We start from the raw sequence: 14508 nt of genomic DNA on the forward strand, positions 1-14508 counted from the left end.
ATTCATTGTACAGGGCGTACATCTTCTGCCATGGTCTTGCATCAGGTGCAAGAATCCCCACCCCTGTCCCACGCTCTAGGGCATTCAGTGCGTAGCGTTCCCGCTCCCCAGAGATAGCTACAATGGTCGGGGAACTCTGGGAACCCTGATGAGAGACAGAGGCTGTGGTGATGGAGATCAGGATCCCAGGCTCAGCTGCCAGGTCGTGGCTGAAACTAACAGCAGCTAGCAAGGTGCAGCTCTCCAGGCAAAACCAGACTTTACATCTGTGTGAGTTTTCCTACAAAAAGGTGGCCATAGATACTAGTTGGCCTGGGACCATCCCACTTTGTGCCAGGTCACCTATTTTTATTATCATGCCGCCCCCTTTCCTCACAAACTTGTCCCGATTTGTACAATAAATTAAATGAACCCCTCCCTCATCAGTGGCCACTGCCCTAAGTACAATGTATTGTTTCAGAAAATGAGCCAAAGCACTTCTGAAAAGAAGTCTTAGAGAAGTTTTCTTGCTTCAGGATTATCAATGTAAATGATAAACTAAATAAAAAGGAAAAGCTGTGATTTCTTTTTTTAATTATCATTTCTTCTTCACTCAAGGTTCAAGAAGAAATTTAAGGAATGACTTACTAGTAGCAGCAGATTCCATCACTAACACCATGTCCTCTCTCGTGAAAGAGCTGAATTCCGGTGAGTCCCCAGCCCCCTGTTTGCTCATTGCAGAGGGACCCATAAGTGCTAGGGGCCTTTGTTAGAGATCTCCTCATTGTCAAGTAGAAAAAGATATTTTAAAGATTGATGTGATATTTTATTCGTATATTCAGATTTTTTAGTACTTTTTTTTTGCTGATTGGAAGACTATTAATACATGGTCAATGCAGAAATTTTGAAAAATGCAGAGAGGAGTAAAGAAATATACTAAAATTGACTTGCAATTCTAGGTTTTGTAATATCTAGTATTTGTAACTTGTAATATGATCCAAAGTGACATGATGCTAAAGTTATTTTATAAAGTCAAATATTTTATTTACTCATTTAAACTCTGTTCATTTGAAATGCATGGCTATTTGAATGAGGCTAAGTTGAAATTTACCTTTGCAATATGTCCAAAGAAAGATCTCAGAAAATAGAGAGCATGACATTGAGAGGGACTCTTTATTCTAATAATACTACACAGTTTTTAAAACTTTAACAGCATGAATATGCAAATAAATATCTTACCAGTTACTAACACATCTCATCTGTTCCTTAAGCCCACCTAGCAAGATACTTGTCTGACAGTCACAAAGTTTGAGATTAAACAATTGTAAGAAAAGTCAATATTAAAAAAAATTCTGGATTTAAGTTCCTTAAAGCCTCTATAAGAATTAAAGTAATGAAAATTGTTGCTGCTAGTCTAAATGAAGATTACCAAGTAGGATAAAAATGGCAGTAGTTAATACATATTGACTAATGGAGTATACCCACTGCCCTAGCACATGATGACTAAAATGTTATTCTCATTGTGGAAGCTTCAAATACTATTAGTTTATACTCACAATACTTTGAGGTGTTAAGTGAATGTAGTATTTTAGGTTTGTATTTCCTAAATTCAAGTAATATTAAGCAAAAGTAAGAGCAGTTTTCGTGAAGACTTTTGTAAAAGGGGCAAAACAGAAGTATTAAGAAATTAAGTCAGTCACCACAAAAATTCCTCAGTATGATTGAGACTCAAAAAAGACAACACTGTATACCAAATGGTTTTCTAGAAATTCATGTCAGTATCAAATGTCATTTTGGAAAAAAATAATAATAAACTCACCTGACTTATGTGCCATAACTGGTTAATGTTTTCCACAGCACAGGTTGACTTATGTTAAGCTCAGCCCCTTATTTGCCAATCTTAAAAAAAATCTAATTCTCCATTTCTTCAATCGTACCTAATAGAGGTGGGGAGTGAAACAGAGAGTAACGTGGATTCTGAATTTACACGGACTCAGTTTGAGGATCTGGTTCCATCGCCAACCTCTGAAAAGGCTTTTCTAGCGCAAATCCACGCCCGAAAACCTGGGTACCTCCACGGCGGCGCCACCCCCAGCACCATGCGCAGTGACGTGTGAGTATCCTCGGCTGGGGGCCTTGCTCAGTAGCACAACACTCTGTAGGGAAGATAGGAAAATAGTAACATGGTTGCTTCCGTTCTTTAATTCGGAATGGGATGGTGCAGTTTCCTTTTCTGCCAGAAGAGGTAGAAGGGTGCTACATTAAATTTGGTGTTGGGACTTTTCCTCCCCTCACTGTATCAAGAATAGCAATCACGAAAACCACGTGGTGCTTGTTGAGAGCCTGGCGCGCCCAAGGCACGGTGCTAGTTGTATACAAAACAGTATCAAAAAATCGCTCTCTGCCTTCGGGACTCACAGACTCATTCAGGAGATAAATCATCCTATCTTCTAAATGTACTGTATTTGCCCTTAGAGGACCAGGTGATGCTAGAGAGGCCTCTATTCAGAATGGGTGTAAACAACATTATATAAGCACTTGGCACTGAAATCAGTAAATGTCTAAAACCTCATTATAAAGAAATCCAATCTGGTTGGCTTGTTGAGTACGTATAAATCTGACCTTTGAAAGGCATTTTGCAAAGATTTTCATCCAATTAGGCTTCTGTAGCTTGACAGAAAGCAGCAGAATCAGTGACCTCCCCCCTAGATTTATCCGTGTCCCTGGATCAGCTCAAACTCCAAGTAGAAAGGCCTCGGAAACCAAAGCGGAGAAGCAAAGGGGGAGGAGCTGGGGCAGACCTGCTGAGCCCAGCTTGGGTGGGGAGGAAGGCAGGGAAGCAAAGGAGCCTTCGAAAGAGCGGGGCTCATGCAGCAGTGGGAAACGTGGGCAGAGAGGCTCACCAGAGGGCTGCAAAGGGGTCCACTGAGCATTACAAACTAGGAAGGTGATGGTGCTTAACGTGAAAAATGCTGCAGACTAGTCTACAAAAATAAACTGGCCATTTTCAGGACCCAAAGAAGAAACTAACCAGAGGCCTTTCGGGTGTTGTTGGATCTCAATCCAAGTAGTGAGTCGACCAATAATAATGAGGACCTATAAATAGATGTGGTTTGAAAGCAGTGGTGAAAAAGCAGGCCAAGAGATCCAAACAAAACAGTTCTGACATAATTTTAAATAGCAGTAGGCTGCCACTTTTAATTTTAGTTTGCTTTCTTGTCCTTTCCTCTATAATTTAGAATTATTTGACTTGTTTTATATTCAAAATGGTGAATTCATTGTCGTCAGTTTAGTCTGGTAAGTAACATATCTGTCTGACTTTTCGTAATGAAGCATTTGCATGTGGTCACCTAAAATTTTCTTGTTCTAATCCAAAAATCCAAGACGGTAGCTAAATCTACCCCACTCCGCTGTCCCCCGCATGCTGGTGACAGTGCCAGCTACCAACTGGCCGAAGGAATTGGGAAGGGAAAGTTCACAGAGGCCTTGCAGACCTATTTAGGCTGGCCCCAAACCTCTAAAAATAATGAGAACATGTTGTACAGATATAAATAAACATGAACAATGGCATTTAAGTTCCAACCCAGAAACTTCTACTTGACCACTCTCTTCACTTTAGGGGATGTCTTAATATCTGTACTATCTAAACAGATACTGGGTTTTACTCTGAGAATATTTTAGTCCTATGATTTAGGTAGTGAATTTATGTTTAGTCTCAGGAAGGGTTTTTATAAACTGGGATGGATAGATTCAAATAGAGTCACACATTAGTGAATGAGATCATTCTTCTCTATTTATCTCATGATAGAATTGAACAAGTTGAGTGGATTTCTTAGATTAACTAGTATAAATTTTTAAGATCAAGAGCCATGGGTTCAAGTATTACCTTCCTGACAGCCATGAGCTGATATTCTAAGACTTATTCTACTGTAAAAATAAAGTACATGGGTGCATATCCCTACATATGTGCATAACACAAAGGGGGGTAAATTATGAACAAATGTCCTTAATCATCATTTCACTAGAGGGCTCACTTTCCTTATAGAAAGTGTTCTTGGATTCCATTAAAAAAAAAAAAAAAAAAGCCCAGAGATTGGGAAAATGATATCCTCTCAAAAGATAAGACTGCTTCTTTTAAGACTGACAAACTCTTTAAAGGCAATTCATTCCTGTAAACCAGAGGAAAACACAGATGACCAATGATATCAGACTGCCATAGAAAAATTACATATGAGAATTTCTTGATCATCTATTTCTCCAAACTTCCAAAGGTTTTTTTTTTTGTTTGTTTTTGTTTTTGTTTTTTTAATTTTCTGTTAGGTAACAGAAGACCTTGAATTGAAGTGAATTGAAGCCAAGAAGCAAATTAGGGCACTCAGTAAATGGGACCCAAAACCACAGCTAACACATGAATTCTACTCCTACTTTTAAGATTTGCTCCCAAACACCATTTGTGGTCTGTTCCCAGGGCCTCAGAAGATGGGGACCCCTACGTGCGGCCAGAGGATGAGAACTATGAAAATGACTCAGTCCGGCAGCTGGAGAACGAGCTCAAGATGGAGGAGTATCTGAAACAGAAGCTGCAGGATGAAGCCTACCAGGTATGGGGAGTCAGGCCCCACCCCCGGCCCCCAGCCCCCCACCCCTTGGTAGCTGGGTCTTTTACATTACTCAGAAAACCCATGCCTTCTCCTTTCTTCTACCCTCCCTCTCCAGAATATTGTGATTGCATTCCTTACTCCACATATTCTAGACAGTTGTAAAAATTGTAAATACTTCTTAGAGCTATGCCTCTCACCATGAATTCTTGGAAATTCTGATCTGGTAAGTGAGAAAGACCGTGTCCCTTTAGGGGAAACGTGGTGACCAACAATCTATACTCTTCCAAGTTCAGTGGGAAAAATACGTTTTCTCATAGATAAAAAATAAATAAAAATAAATTTTAGAAAAAGATACAGAGAACAAGGCCCAAGGAAACTGAGTAAGTATAAATATATCTCGTCCCTTGAATCATTTTGTCTTCATCCTCCTTCACTGCCCACCTCATGTCAAAATAAATAAGTAGGAGAGTATCAAATCTCACCAAGAAAGGTAGGAGGAACTGTAAGCCCCGCGTTCAGCAGGGTATGGATGGACAGATTTTCATATATACTGGAGTGTATTATTAATCCAGCTGAGAATTCACCAAACATAACACATTCAACTGGGAGTAAGTGTAATTAGTAAGTCATCCTAAAGGGGATGCATTTTCCCCATGGAGATTTTTCTACTGCCCTGTTGGTCTTGCTTGTATGTTTCTCTTCCCTGTAATTCACAGGTGTTTTCTTGAGGTTCTGGGAGCTCAGGGATGTTCGCCTGGTTGAGACCTACTGCCCCAACCCCCAGGCCCCATGAGATATTTCTTCATGTCGGTCTTTCTGTCCAATGGCCAGACAAGCTTCCTCCACATTCTTAGACGAGCAGTGGCCCTCTCTTACTCCCATTAGTGAAGGAAAGAGAAGCAGAGTGAATACGTTACCTCTACTTCTCATATGTGTACAGATTGTTTTGAAATATTTTCCCAAGAAGAATGTAGCAAGAAAGAAACTGAAGCCTACCAACCCCACCCCAACAATATAAAACAAAAGTTTGGCCTCTTTGGAATGTTCCATTAGCCTTTTCGGTTTAACAACCATATTTCAGAAGCAACTGAAATGTAGGCCTCGTCATACCCCACCCCCACCCCCAAAAAAAGAAAAAAAATCAGTGACTATATATGTAAAGCCATGCTTCAACACTGCAGAAACGGTCAAAGTTGCCTGAAGTGGAGAACCATGGAGAATGCTCTTATTTTGCCACTTCTGTGGCCTGTCCATGGAAGGAAATTAGCCTGGATGAAGCTGCCAGGGTGTCTCTGGGAACTCTAAGGGATGGCATTCCGACATGCATTTCACTGGGCTCTGCTGCCTAGAGGGAGAGAGAGATGTGATGGAATAATCAATGTTCTGGTTCATGCTGTTAGGGGCGCCTGTTAGGACTCCCTCTTCGAACCCATATCAGTTTCTGGATGTTGGTGACAACAGTAACTGAAATTCTAGATTTTTTTTTTAAAGGGAAACCATCATTTCATATAAAATATTAGATTTGTATTTATTTTAATGAATTAAGAATTTAACCTTATGTGAGTAAAATGAGGGGAAATTCTATTAAAAGCTTAAGATGCAATTGGAGTTTTTGCCATCTCTGGTTAATCTTAAGCTCTTTCCCTCCTTTCCTTTCCATGCCCAGTGACTTCAAGGGAAAGGTAAAGACAAGGTGTAGGAGACCACAGTAAGCCTGTGTGTCCCCACTCAAGGCATATGCCCCAGAGAACGTTGAAGTGACTTTCCTTGAGTACTCTGTGAGCGTATGGTTGCTTGATGGGTCAGAATGCTGTTTTCATTCATCGGACTCTCTCACTCTCTGTCCTTCTGCATGGCTTCCAACCAAATAATTCACGAGCTTGACTGCATCACGGACTTGACATGTCACCTTTCTTGTTTGTGTCCTTTGTCACCCGCAGGTCAGCTTGCAAGGTTGAATACAATATCCTTTTATCACTCTCCTCTCAAGTAAGTACCGTCTTATTTAGGAGGAAACGTGCCCACTATACACTGACTTCTGATAACTAGTAACCTAAATTCACAATCACTCTCTCTTAGGTTGTTTCTGTGTTCCATGTGATAAATATCCTCCTTCCCTCCTGATATCAAAGAATCATCCCGGCCTATGGAGCATTTCATTATAACCCAGTGGAGATTTGGCAGACAACCTCGGGAATTGACTTTTTACTCTATTAATTAGGAAAATTGGCATAGAAATTTCTGTAATGCCAGAGATGCCCCAGAGATCCTCGGGGCTGTGGTGCCTCATCACCAGTCCCTAACAGCATCTGAGTTTGCAGCCTCTCTATCACTTGAGAAAGAAAAGTCCAGGCATGCTCAGCACATGCAGGGATGGGCCAGCCTCAGAGGCATACTGTATTCAGGACCCAGAGATCAAATGTGTGCACCTCAATGAGAAGGCAAAACCATGTATTATTAAAGAAAACAAAAGAAGCAAAACAGAGAGGACAACTTCTGCAGCCTTATACTTTTGGAATAGCTGATTCAAATTCTTTGTGGAATTCAGCAAGATACAGTTTAATTTAAAATATCATTTACGTGGCATGTGATTCCCCACCCCCAGGGACCTACCAACATACATGGAAAATCCTCAGTCATGTGTTTAATGTAGAGAGAATAGCACTTGACTGGCAGGACCCCTGGACGGTAGCGGTCTAGAGCTCAGACGCTGGACTCTGGCAGACCTAATTTCAAATAGGAGTTCCACCAAATCGTGGTCGCATAACCCTGACAAATGATTAAACCCCTCTGAACTTCTGTTCCCTCTGCACAATGTATATCATAATACTTACCTCATAGTGGAGTTGTCCTCACTGGGATGTAGTTTATAAAGAGCTTAACATGGTGGCAAACACACCATAATTTATGATAAGCCCACACAGACGTGCCTGGCACTGTGCTCAGTGCTTTGCAAGCGATTCAATCCTGGGGAGCTGCTAGACTTATTATGTAAGTGTATGGGGAACCCTACCCCCACCCCCCAGGACTCAGAACTAGCTTGCTGTCTGTATTTTTATAGACAAAGCTAAGGACTCAGCTATGTGTAATGATTTTATACACTTTTGGCTACACTGTCTCTTAAGTCTAGATGGTGTCTCTGGCTCCAGCTGATGGCCATTTGGCTGTCCCCCATTACGGTTCCGAGTAAATACACCTTTCCGAGTCTCTGGCTGTAGGGGCCCAAGGATTTGTATCTCCTTCAGTGATACAGTCTTTCCCAACCATGGACTCCCAAAAGTCTATAGTACAGCTGGTAGTAAAGTCAACTCGCTGCTAAATTTAAAAAGGGATCTATTTCTCTTAAATGACAAATCAACTTGCAAAGAAAACATCCTCACTCATGCATTACTGACCTCCTGTCTCAGTTCTCGGGTTAGGATTAAGCAAGCAGAAATCATGGCATAACTGCTATTATGAAATATACGAGCTCTGAAGCCCTTTTGGTGTGAAAAGAAGGATGTGACTGTATTCTAGTCTCCCTCCCCTGCATTTGAGAATGCCACAGCACATGCTCTCCGGAATCATGATGAGCACGGTAGAAACAAGTCCCAGGAGTTGTTTCTGAAAACATCTACTCCCGTTATAACAAATCTAGTCCCAAAGGAGCAAGCCTCTCCTTTCACAGCATTTTCTTTCTCTTCATGCCAGCAACTGGATCATTTTTATTCTGCACATTATTTAACCATCAGTCACTAGTTCTTAGAAAAATATTTTCTTAAACAAACTAATGAAATGTCCTTGACATAAACTCAGATAAGAAATGGCATTTGGTTCTTCTACATAAAAGCCAAAGATTTCAGTGCTCTAAAAGTTCTTCGGCCACTGTTTTCAACTTTTGTTGTCAATTTGACAGTGGAAAATTGAAACCGTTGTGGCCTCTGCCATTTACTACATCATATACCTACCGAGCTGGTGTTCCATGGGACTCTACATGTGAACTAGCCTGTCATGAAATCAGCCACTTAAGCAAAATGTATTTAAAACTTTACGGATCAATCCAGAAGCCAGTGGCTTTTCATCTTTTCAGCTAGTTCTATCCTAGTATAATTTTTCTCGATGTAGCCGAGAAATAGAGCTGAAATCTTGGAACAGTTTATGCTATTGAAATGATTTGTTTGGGTTTTCTGACCCAAACAAGACCAGAAATTGCCCCAAAGCTGTGCATCTCTTATCCAAGGGTCCGGAAGCCAACTTCATCACTGCAAGTCAGTTAGGTGTCCACCAGGGCAGAGGGTGGGACCCCAGAGAAATAGAAGACCCACTCTCTGCTCAAAAAGAGCTATTTGAAGATAAGTATGCACTCACTGATACTAACAAGAGTGAACAGAGTAAAACCTTGCCTCTCAACTAGCCTCTTTGGAAGAAATGCAGTCTATGTAATATTTAACCCTCAACTTAAGAATCCACCAAAACTCCATTTGGCAGACTCAAATCTTGGCTTCATCCCTTTTCCATCCCTCTCCCCATATGGTACACCACTCTCCTTAGCCAGCCACATCCTAACTTCAGAAATGGGGGGCTTGGACAATCAAAAGTGGATTTTTTTTTCTAATTACCATGGCATTTCGATGGTAGGTTAGTGTTTTCATCTGCTTGTCAGGTGAGGACAGCACAAACATTTCTGCGTTGCTTTAACCCTCCAGATGCCTTAGGTACCCATTAAGCCAGGGACCCAACGCAGAGGATGCCCATCTTCTCTTTCAGAAAGACCAATAGCATACCACGTCCCAGGACATTTGCTCCCTATTGTCAGAGGAAGGGAGGAGAGAGAGAGTGTGTGAATATATGTGTGTCGGGGGGCTGGGGGAATCCTAAGTTTTGAAACCCTAATTTAGAGAACAGTTTTCATCTTAAAAAAAAAAAAAAAAAAAAACTACACATTCCTTATTCCCAGGCAAGCTATAGTCAGACAGATGATGAAGGTAACACGCAAGCTGGTGATGAAGGAGAGCCCCGCACCCACCCCCGCAGAGGAGAAGACACCGGCCCAGGAGCAGCCTCAGCGCCCAGAGGTGCCGGCCCGCACAGCAGCTCCTGACAGACCCCCACCCTTAGAGACGCGCTCTGCCGACTGTAGTGCAGTTGACTTTTCGTTCTAAGATTCGTAGTTCGTAGGTGTGTGTTTTGCGAAGGAAAAAAAAAAAGACTTCTGACTCCTGTTCGAAGCTAACTTATCAGCTACATCTTCTGTAACATGGCTCATCCCTGATTAGAAACAAAAACGGCAACCACCACCACACATACACAGGGAAAGGAAAACCCACAGGCTGAAAACCCACACTGCTCTTACGATGGCAGTATTAACAAGCATTTTAAGCCTTTGCACATGATATTGAACCTGTTCCGTTTACAATGACAATATTAATACTGTTTGTAGCTAGATGTTTGATTTCTGAATTCTTTGAGATTTTAGCGAACCAGTTTATTATACACTGTACATTTTTTTTTCCACAGCAATTGGAAAAAAACAACCACTTGCAATTATTCACTAACCCCGAAGGATTTGGTACCTGAGTGTACAAACTCAGAGCCTGGAAGCCAAGAAGGGTCCTTGGCCTGCACTGTCTGCATTTGTCTCTAAGTCTCTGTGAGCAGTGACTTGAACCAATCACACCAGGATAATCCAGCCTTTGGGGCTTCTTTCCAACTTGGGGTTGTTTTCTTTCAAGATACTCTAACAAATCAGCCATAGAATTTAGTGTAAATATTTTTTCCAAATAGATATCATATTCAAAAAGAAAAAAAAAAGGCAACATTCAAATGATATAGAATCTAGTTTTTAAAATCAGCACAGATCTTCTTAAAAACTGTGAACTATGTTTTGAAATACTCGTTGCTAAAGCTGTTTATAAACCACAGGTGCCATAAGATCCCCAAACGGACTCAAGTTATCTCTGCTCTCCCATGGGTGCGTCCGTCTCGTTTTAGCTTTAGGGAGCATGTCTAACCACACCGCTCGTCCACAGCTTCCCCTATCAGGTTGTCTAGAGGCCTTCAGCTTTAAATGTACAGGCTTAAAGTGTGCTTGCAAACACTCCCTCTCCTTTTATTTCTGAATGTTTATTGCCTTAGCTGGCTACCTGGTGTTCTGCATGCAGCCTTCTGTGGTCATGGGAGAGGAAACGGGCTCTTCTAAGTGGCGTTGGGATTTTGCACTCAGCGAAAAGCTGATGTGCAAAAGCACGGTCAAAGAAGGAAGAATGAAAGCCTCTGTGGATGGTCCTTTATAAGGGCCCTTGTCGGGGAGCATTAAAGACCTCCCTTAGGGAGTCTGGGGAAATGAAAACATAATCTACTTGGTGCAAGACTGGATGAAATAAAAATCCGGCAACATATTGAATATGTTATACTTAAATCGGCAGCTTCTCTGGAATTCCTATCTCCTTTAAAAGAAAGGCGAGGACATCGTTTTAGAACAGTGGCCCTCAAAGCGTGTGTCCTGGACCAGCAGCATCAGCATCACTTTGGGAATTTATTTAGAAATGCAAATTCTTAAACCCCAACCCCGGCCTGCTGAATCAGAAACTCTGGGGATTGGGCCCAGCCATCTGTACTTTAATAGGCCCTCCAGGTGATTCCTGATGCATGCTAAAGGTTGAGAACCACGGCTTTGGAATAAAGTTGCATATAAAATCTCTAAAAAGGCCTTATTCCAAATAAGCAAGAAAGGCTCCGAGTCAAGCTCAAAGCTTCAGCAATTCGATTTTGCTTCCTGGGCTGGCAGAAACCTTCTCCCACCCCCACATAGTTTGTGGTTGGTGTGTGCCCAGCTGAGAACAGACATCCTGAGACCTTCCAGGTCCCTCTCCAGAGGGCTCTGAGTTGGTCGTGTCTCTGCATCTGGTCAGAAACCATGTCCTTGGCTGCCCTTTGGAACAAAATCACTTGCCTCAGGGATAGCAAAGCTCTCAGTTGGCATTAGTAAGAAGCCCATTCTGTCCGTTGATGCGCTTTTTCATACTTCCCCAGAGAAGCAGCCTGACAAATGTCCCTGAGAGCAGGCTGACACCAAAGGGGCACAACTGCACAGTTCTCAGATTTCTCTGCACAGATGGATTTGATTATGAGTTTTGTTGGTTTATCTTAATGTTCATCTCCTTTCCACTGCCCCTCGTCTGTGAAACCATACCTCTCTAGATGGGGCAGGTGGCCCCTCGTGCCTCATACTCAGTACTTAAAACCACTCCATGCCAGCTACCTACATTGCTGTCAGCTCTAACTCATAGCCAGGTAGTTCCGGAACTCGGAACTCGGATCCTGCAAGTGGCATTCAGCCCCTGACTGGACTGAGCTGACATCTGTTGTCACTCTGTGTCTCTGCATCAGAACACTTGTCTAAGGTTTGAGCCGTTTTGCTGATAACCGTCCCCCTTGTTGTAGTTTTCATTGCCAACTCCGTGACACGGTTGTCGATAGCATGGTACAAGCCGTTGCAAGGACTCCGGAAAGTGCCGCCATTGACCAGTTCGTGACTAACCAGCCACCTTTTCTTTCCCTTAGCTCCACGTCAGCACTGAGACCAGACTCAAGCACCCCTGTCCTGTAACCGAGACAAAATGGCGTATATTGTTTTGGGGTTTTGTGGTTTTGGGGGGGTTTCTTTCCTTGGCTCTCCAAATTTACTTTTGGGACCTGTTCTAAGTGCAAACCCAGCAGGTTTCACCTGTCCCATCCAGGAGATAGTTATATCTTGCGGGGATTATTTCTTTCTTATTCCACAATAAATTGCACATCCATCTCCATCACAGACGATGGCCTATTAATGAGCACTGGTCTAACACAGCCAACCTCCCCCATGGCGCCATGCGGAGGGAGGGAGGAAGGGAGGGATGGAGGAGGGCAAAATCTACTGTATGAGATTCAGGAATCAGTTGCGGTTGGTCAGGACGCAAGTCGGGGTAAGTTCGTTTGGTCAGAGGGAGATGTGCTGGAGATTGTGAAAAATGGATTCTCGAGTGATCTCTATAAGGCAGGGAGGGTTCATTTGTAAGTAGTAATGTGAACTGAATTGCATAAGAGTGTGGCCTTTGTTGTGATATACTATGTATTTTCTTATATGCATGAGCCAAACTGTCGCATCATAATTTAGCACTGATGTCTGCTTTTATTTTGATCATCTTTGTCCACCCTTATTAGTTCTTTGCTGTTAACTGTAGAGAGACCTTGTAAATACGGCACCTTTGGTTGCTGCAATCACCTTGGTTTGATTCCACGCAAGGAGCCACAAACAAGAACTCCACTGTGTCCTCAGAAGAAAGGGCCTTTTTACTTTTGAACCAAAAAGAGAAAAAAAATCAGAAATGTTCTATCTTGAGGCTAATTAACATAAAGCGTTTTTAATTATGAATACTGTCATTTGACACCATTTGAAATAACCAATTCAGAGACACTAAAGATTTCACAATATTCATTGGTATTGTAACAAAACTACTATTATATGGTTTTTGTTTTGTTTTGTTTTGTATTGCTGTTAAGTATTGTTTTGTGTGTGTGTGTGTGTGTGTGTGTGTGTGTGTGTGTGCTGGAACCTCCTGGGGACATGTTATATTTTGAAGTGATTAAACTATTTAATTGTGTGTCTATATTTTGGAATGGAATTATTTCTTCATTAAAAAATGTTTTTAAAAACACTATATCTGTGTATTTTATTCCTTTCTTTCAATGAATCTTTCTTGACGCAACATGGAGTTAATCTGTTCAAAGGAGAAAGACAAGTCAGCACTTGCAGCAAGAAGCAGGACCCATCAGTTGGGTCTTAAACAACTAGAGCAAAATATCTCACCTTTCCCTGCCTTTGGAAGAGTTCACATATTTAATGCTTGCTTTATATCTGACACTGTTATAAGCACTTTATGTCACTTGACTCGATCCTTTGAATCGCAGCATCTAGCCAGGTACTTGGCAATTATGAGCTCCACAATTACGTGTCAAATGAATGAATAAATGAATTAGTAGCTTTTGTTTTGTTTGCACTAGAGCTAGTGAGAAAGGAGAATCAGCACACCCTGTAGGTTGAGGTGTTGATAGCAACAGGAATCAAATTATGAGTTCCAAAGAGTGGACAAAAATTCAGAGTCCACAGAGGCAATCACTCCCTACATTCTCATTTCTCTTCCAAGAACCTCTGGATTCCCATGCGATGTTGGGCTGTGTTTTGTTTGCTCAAGGAGCCAGTTCCTTGGTGGAACCAATAGCAGAATCTGTGAGTCTGGCTCCAACACTTCATGAATGGCATTTTTGGGAACTCTTGGAATGGTGCTGAAAGTCTGTGCTCACAGAGTCTGGGGTTGATTTACAGTTCATGAAAATGCTATAAACACTCAAGAGGCACTAGAGAAAGAAACGAAGAGGCTCTGCTATACATCAACGCAGGGGCAAATCCTGACCTGATATGACCACTAGTGGGGGCTCGGACGCCCCCCTCCCGTTTGGAGGTGAGCAACAAAAGCATGTCTATGGGTGTCCAAGTCTCTCTCAGCTGCTTTTCAGTACCTCATCCCCTCATCTCCTAGAGGCCACATTTAACTCCGATCTCCACCACAGTATTTCCTAAATTTATCTAATTGCCAAAGTGACCTGAAGAATTGATTAATCTGAATTAGCAAGTCCAGAGTGGAGCCAGGGAATCTGTAATTTTAACAAGTGCCTCAGGTAATACAGTCCGACAGATTTTAAGAACTGCTATCCTCTTGCTACTCAAAATGTGGTCCAAGGACCAACAGCATTGGCATCACCTGGGAGCTAGTTACAAATGCAAAATCTTGGGCTCCCAACCGGACCTACTGAATTAGAGTCAGCATTTCATCAAGTTTTCCAGGGAATCTGTGTGCACCTTAAAATTCAGGAGGCGCTGACCTGAAGTCCAGCTTTAATCCTAGCCTTCCAG

The 14508-nt window shown here is 42.0% G+C and overlaps 1 protein-coding gene across 30 annotated transcripts in view; it reads left to right on the plus strand.

Annotated features, from left to right (window-relative positions):
- The window catches only part of DTNA (dystrobrevin alpha), a 340156-nt gene extending 326901 nt beyond the window's left edge, over positions 1 to 13255 (plus strand). For 18 of the 30 annotated variants that reach the window (XM_027575980.2, XM_027575982.2, XM_027575981.2 and 15 more), the window contains 4 exons: positions 598 to 687; positions 1924 to 2092; positions 4448 to 4580; positions 12123 to 13255. In XM_027575980.2, coding sequence (XP_027431781.1) covers positions 598 to 687; positions 1924 to 2092; positions 4448 to 4580; positions 12123 to 12263 — 533 coding nt within the window. In that variant the 3' untranslated portion in view covers positions 12264 to 13255. Of the gene's footprint in view, positions 1 to 597; positions 688 to 1923; positions 2093 to 4447; positions 4581 to 6520; positions 6570 to 9516 lie in introns of all 30 variants that reach the window. The other 12 variants (XM_027575991.2, XM_027575994.2, XM_027575999.2 and 9 more) reach the window with 3 other exon arrangements.
- Positions 13256 to 14508: the final 1253 nt, after the last annotated feature.

The sequence above is a fragment of the Zalophus californianus genome, chromosome 14 (genome assembly GCF_009762305.2).
Source record: "Zalophus californianus isolate mZalCal1 chromosome 14, mZalCal1.pri.v2, whole genome shotgun sequence".
NCBI classification, from domain to species: Eukaryota; Metazoa; Chordata; class Mammalia; order Carnivora; family Otariidae; genus Zalophus; species Zalophus californianus.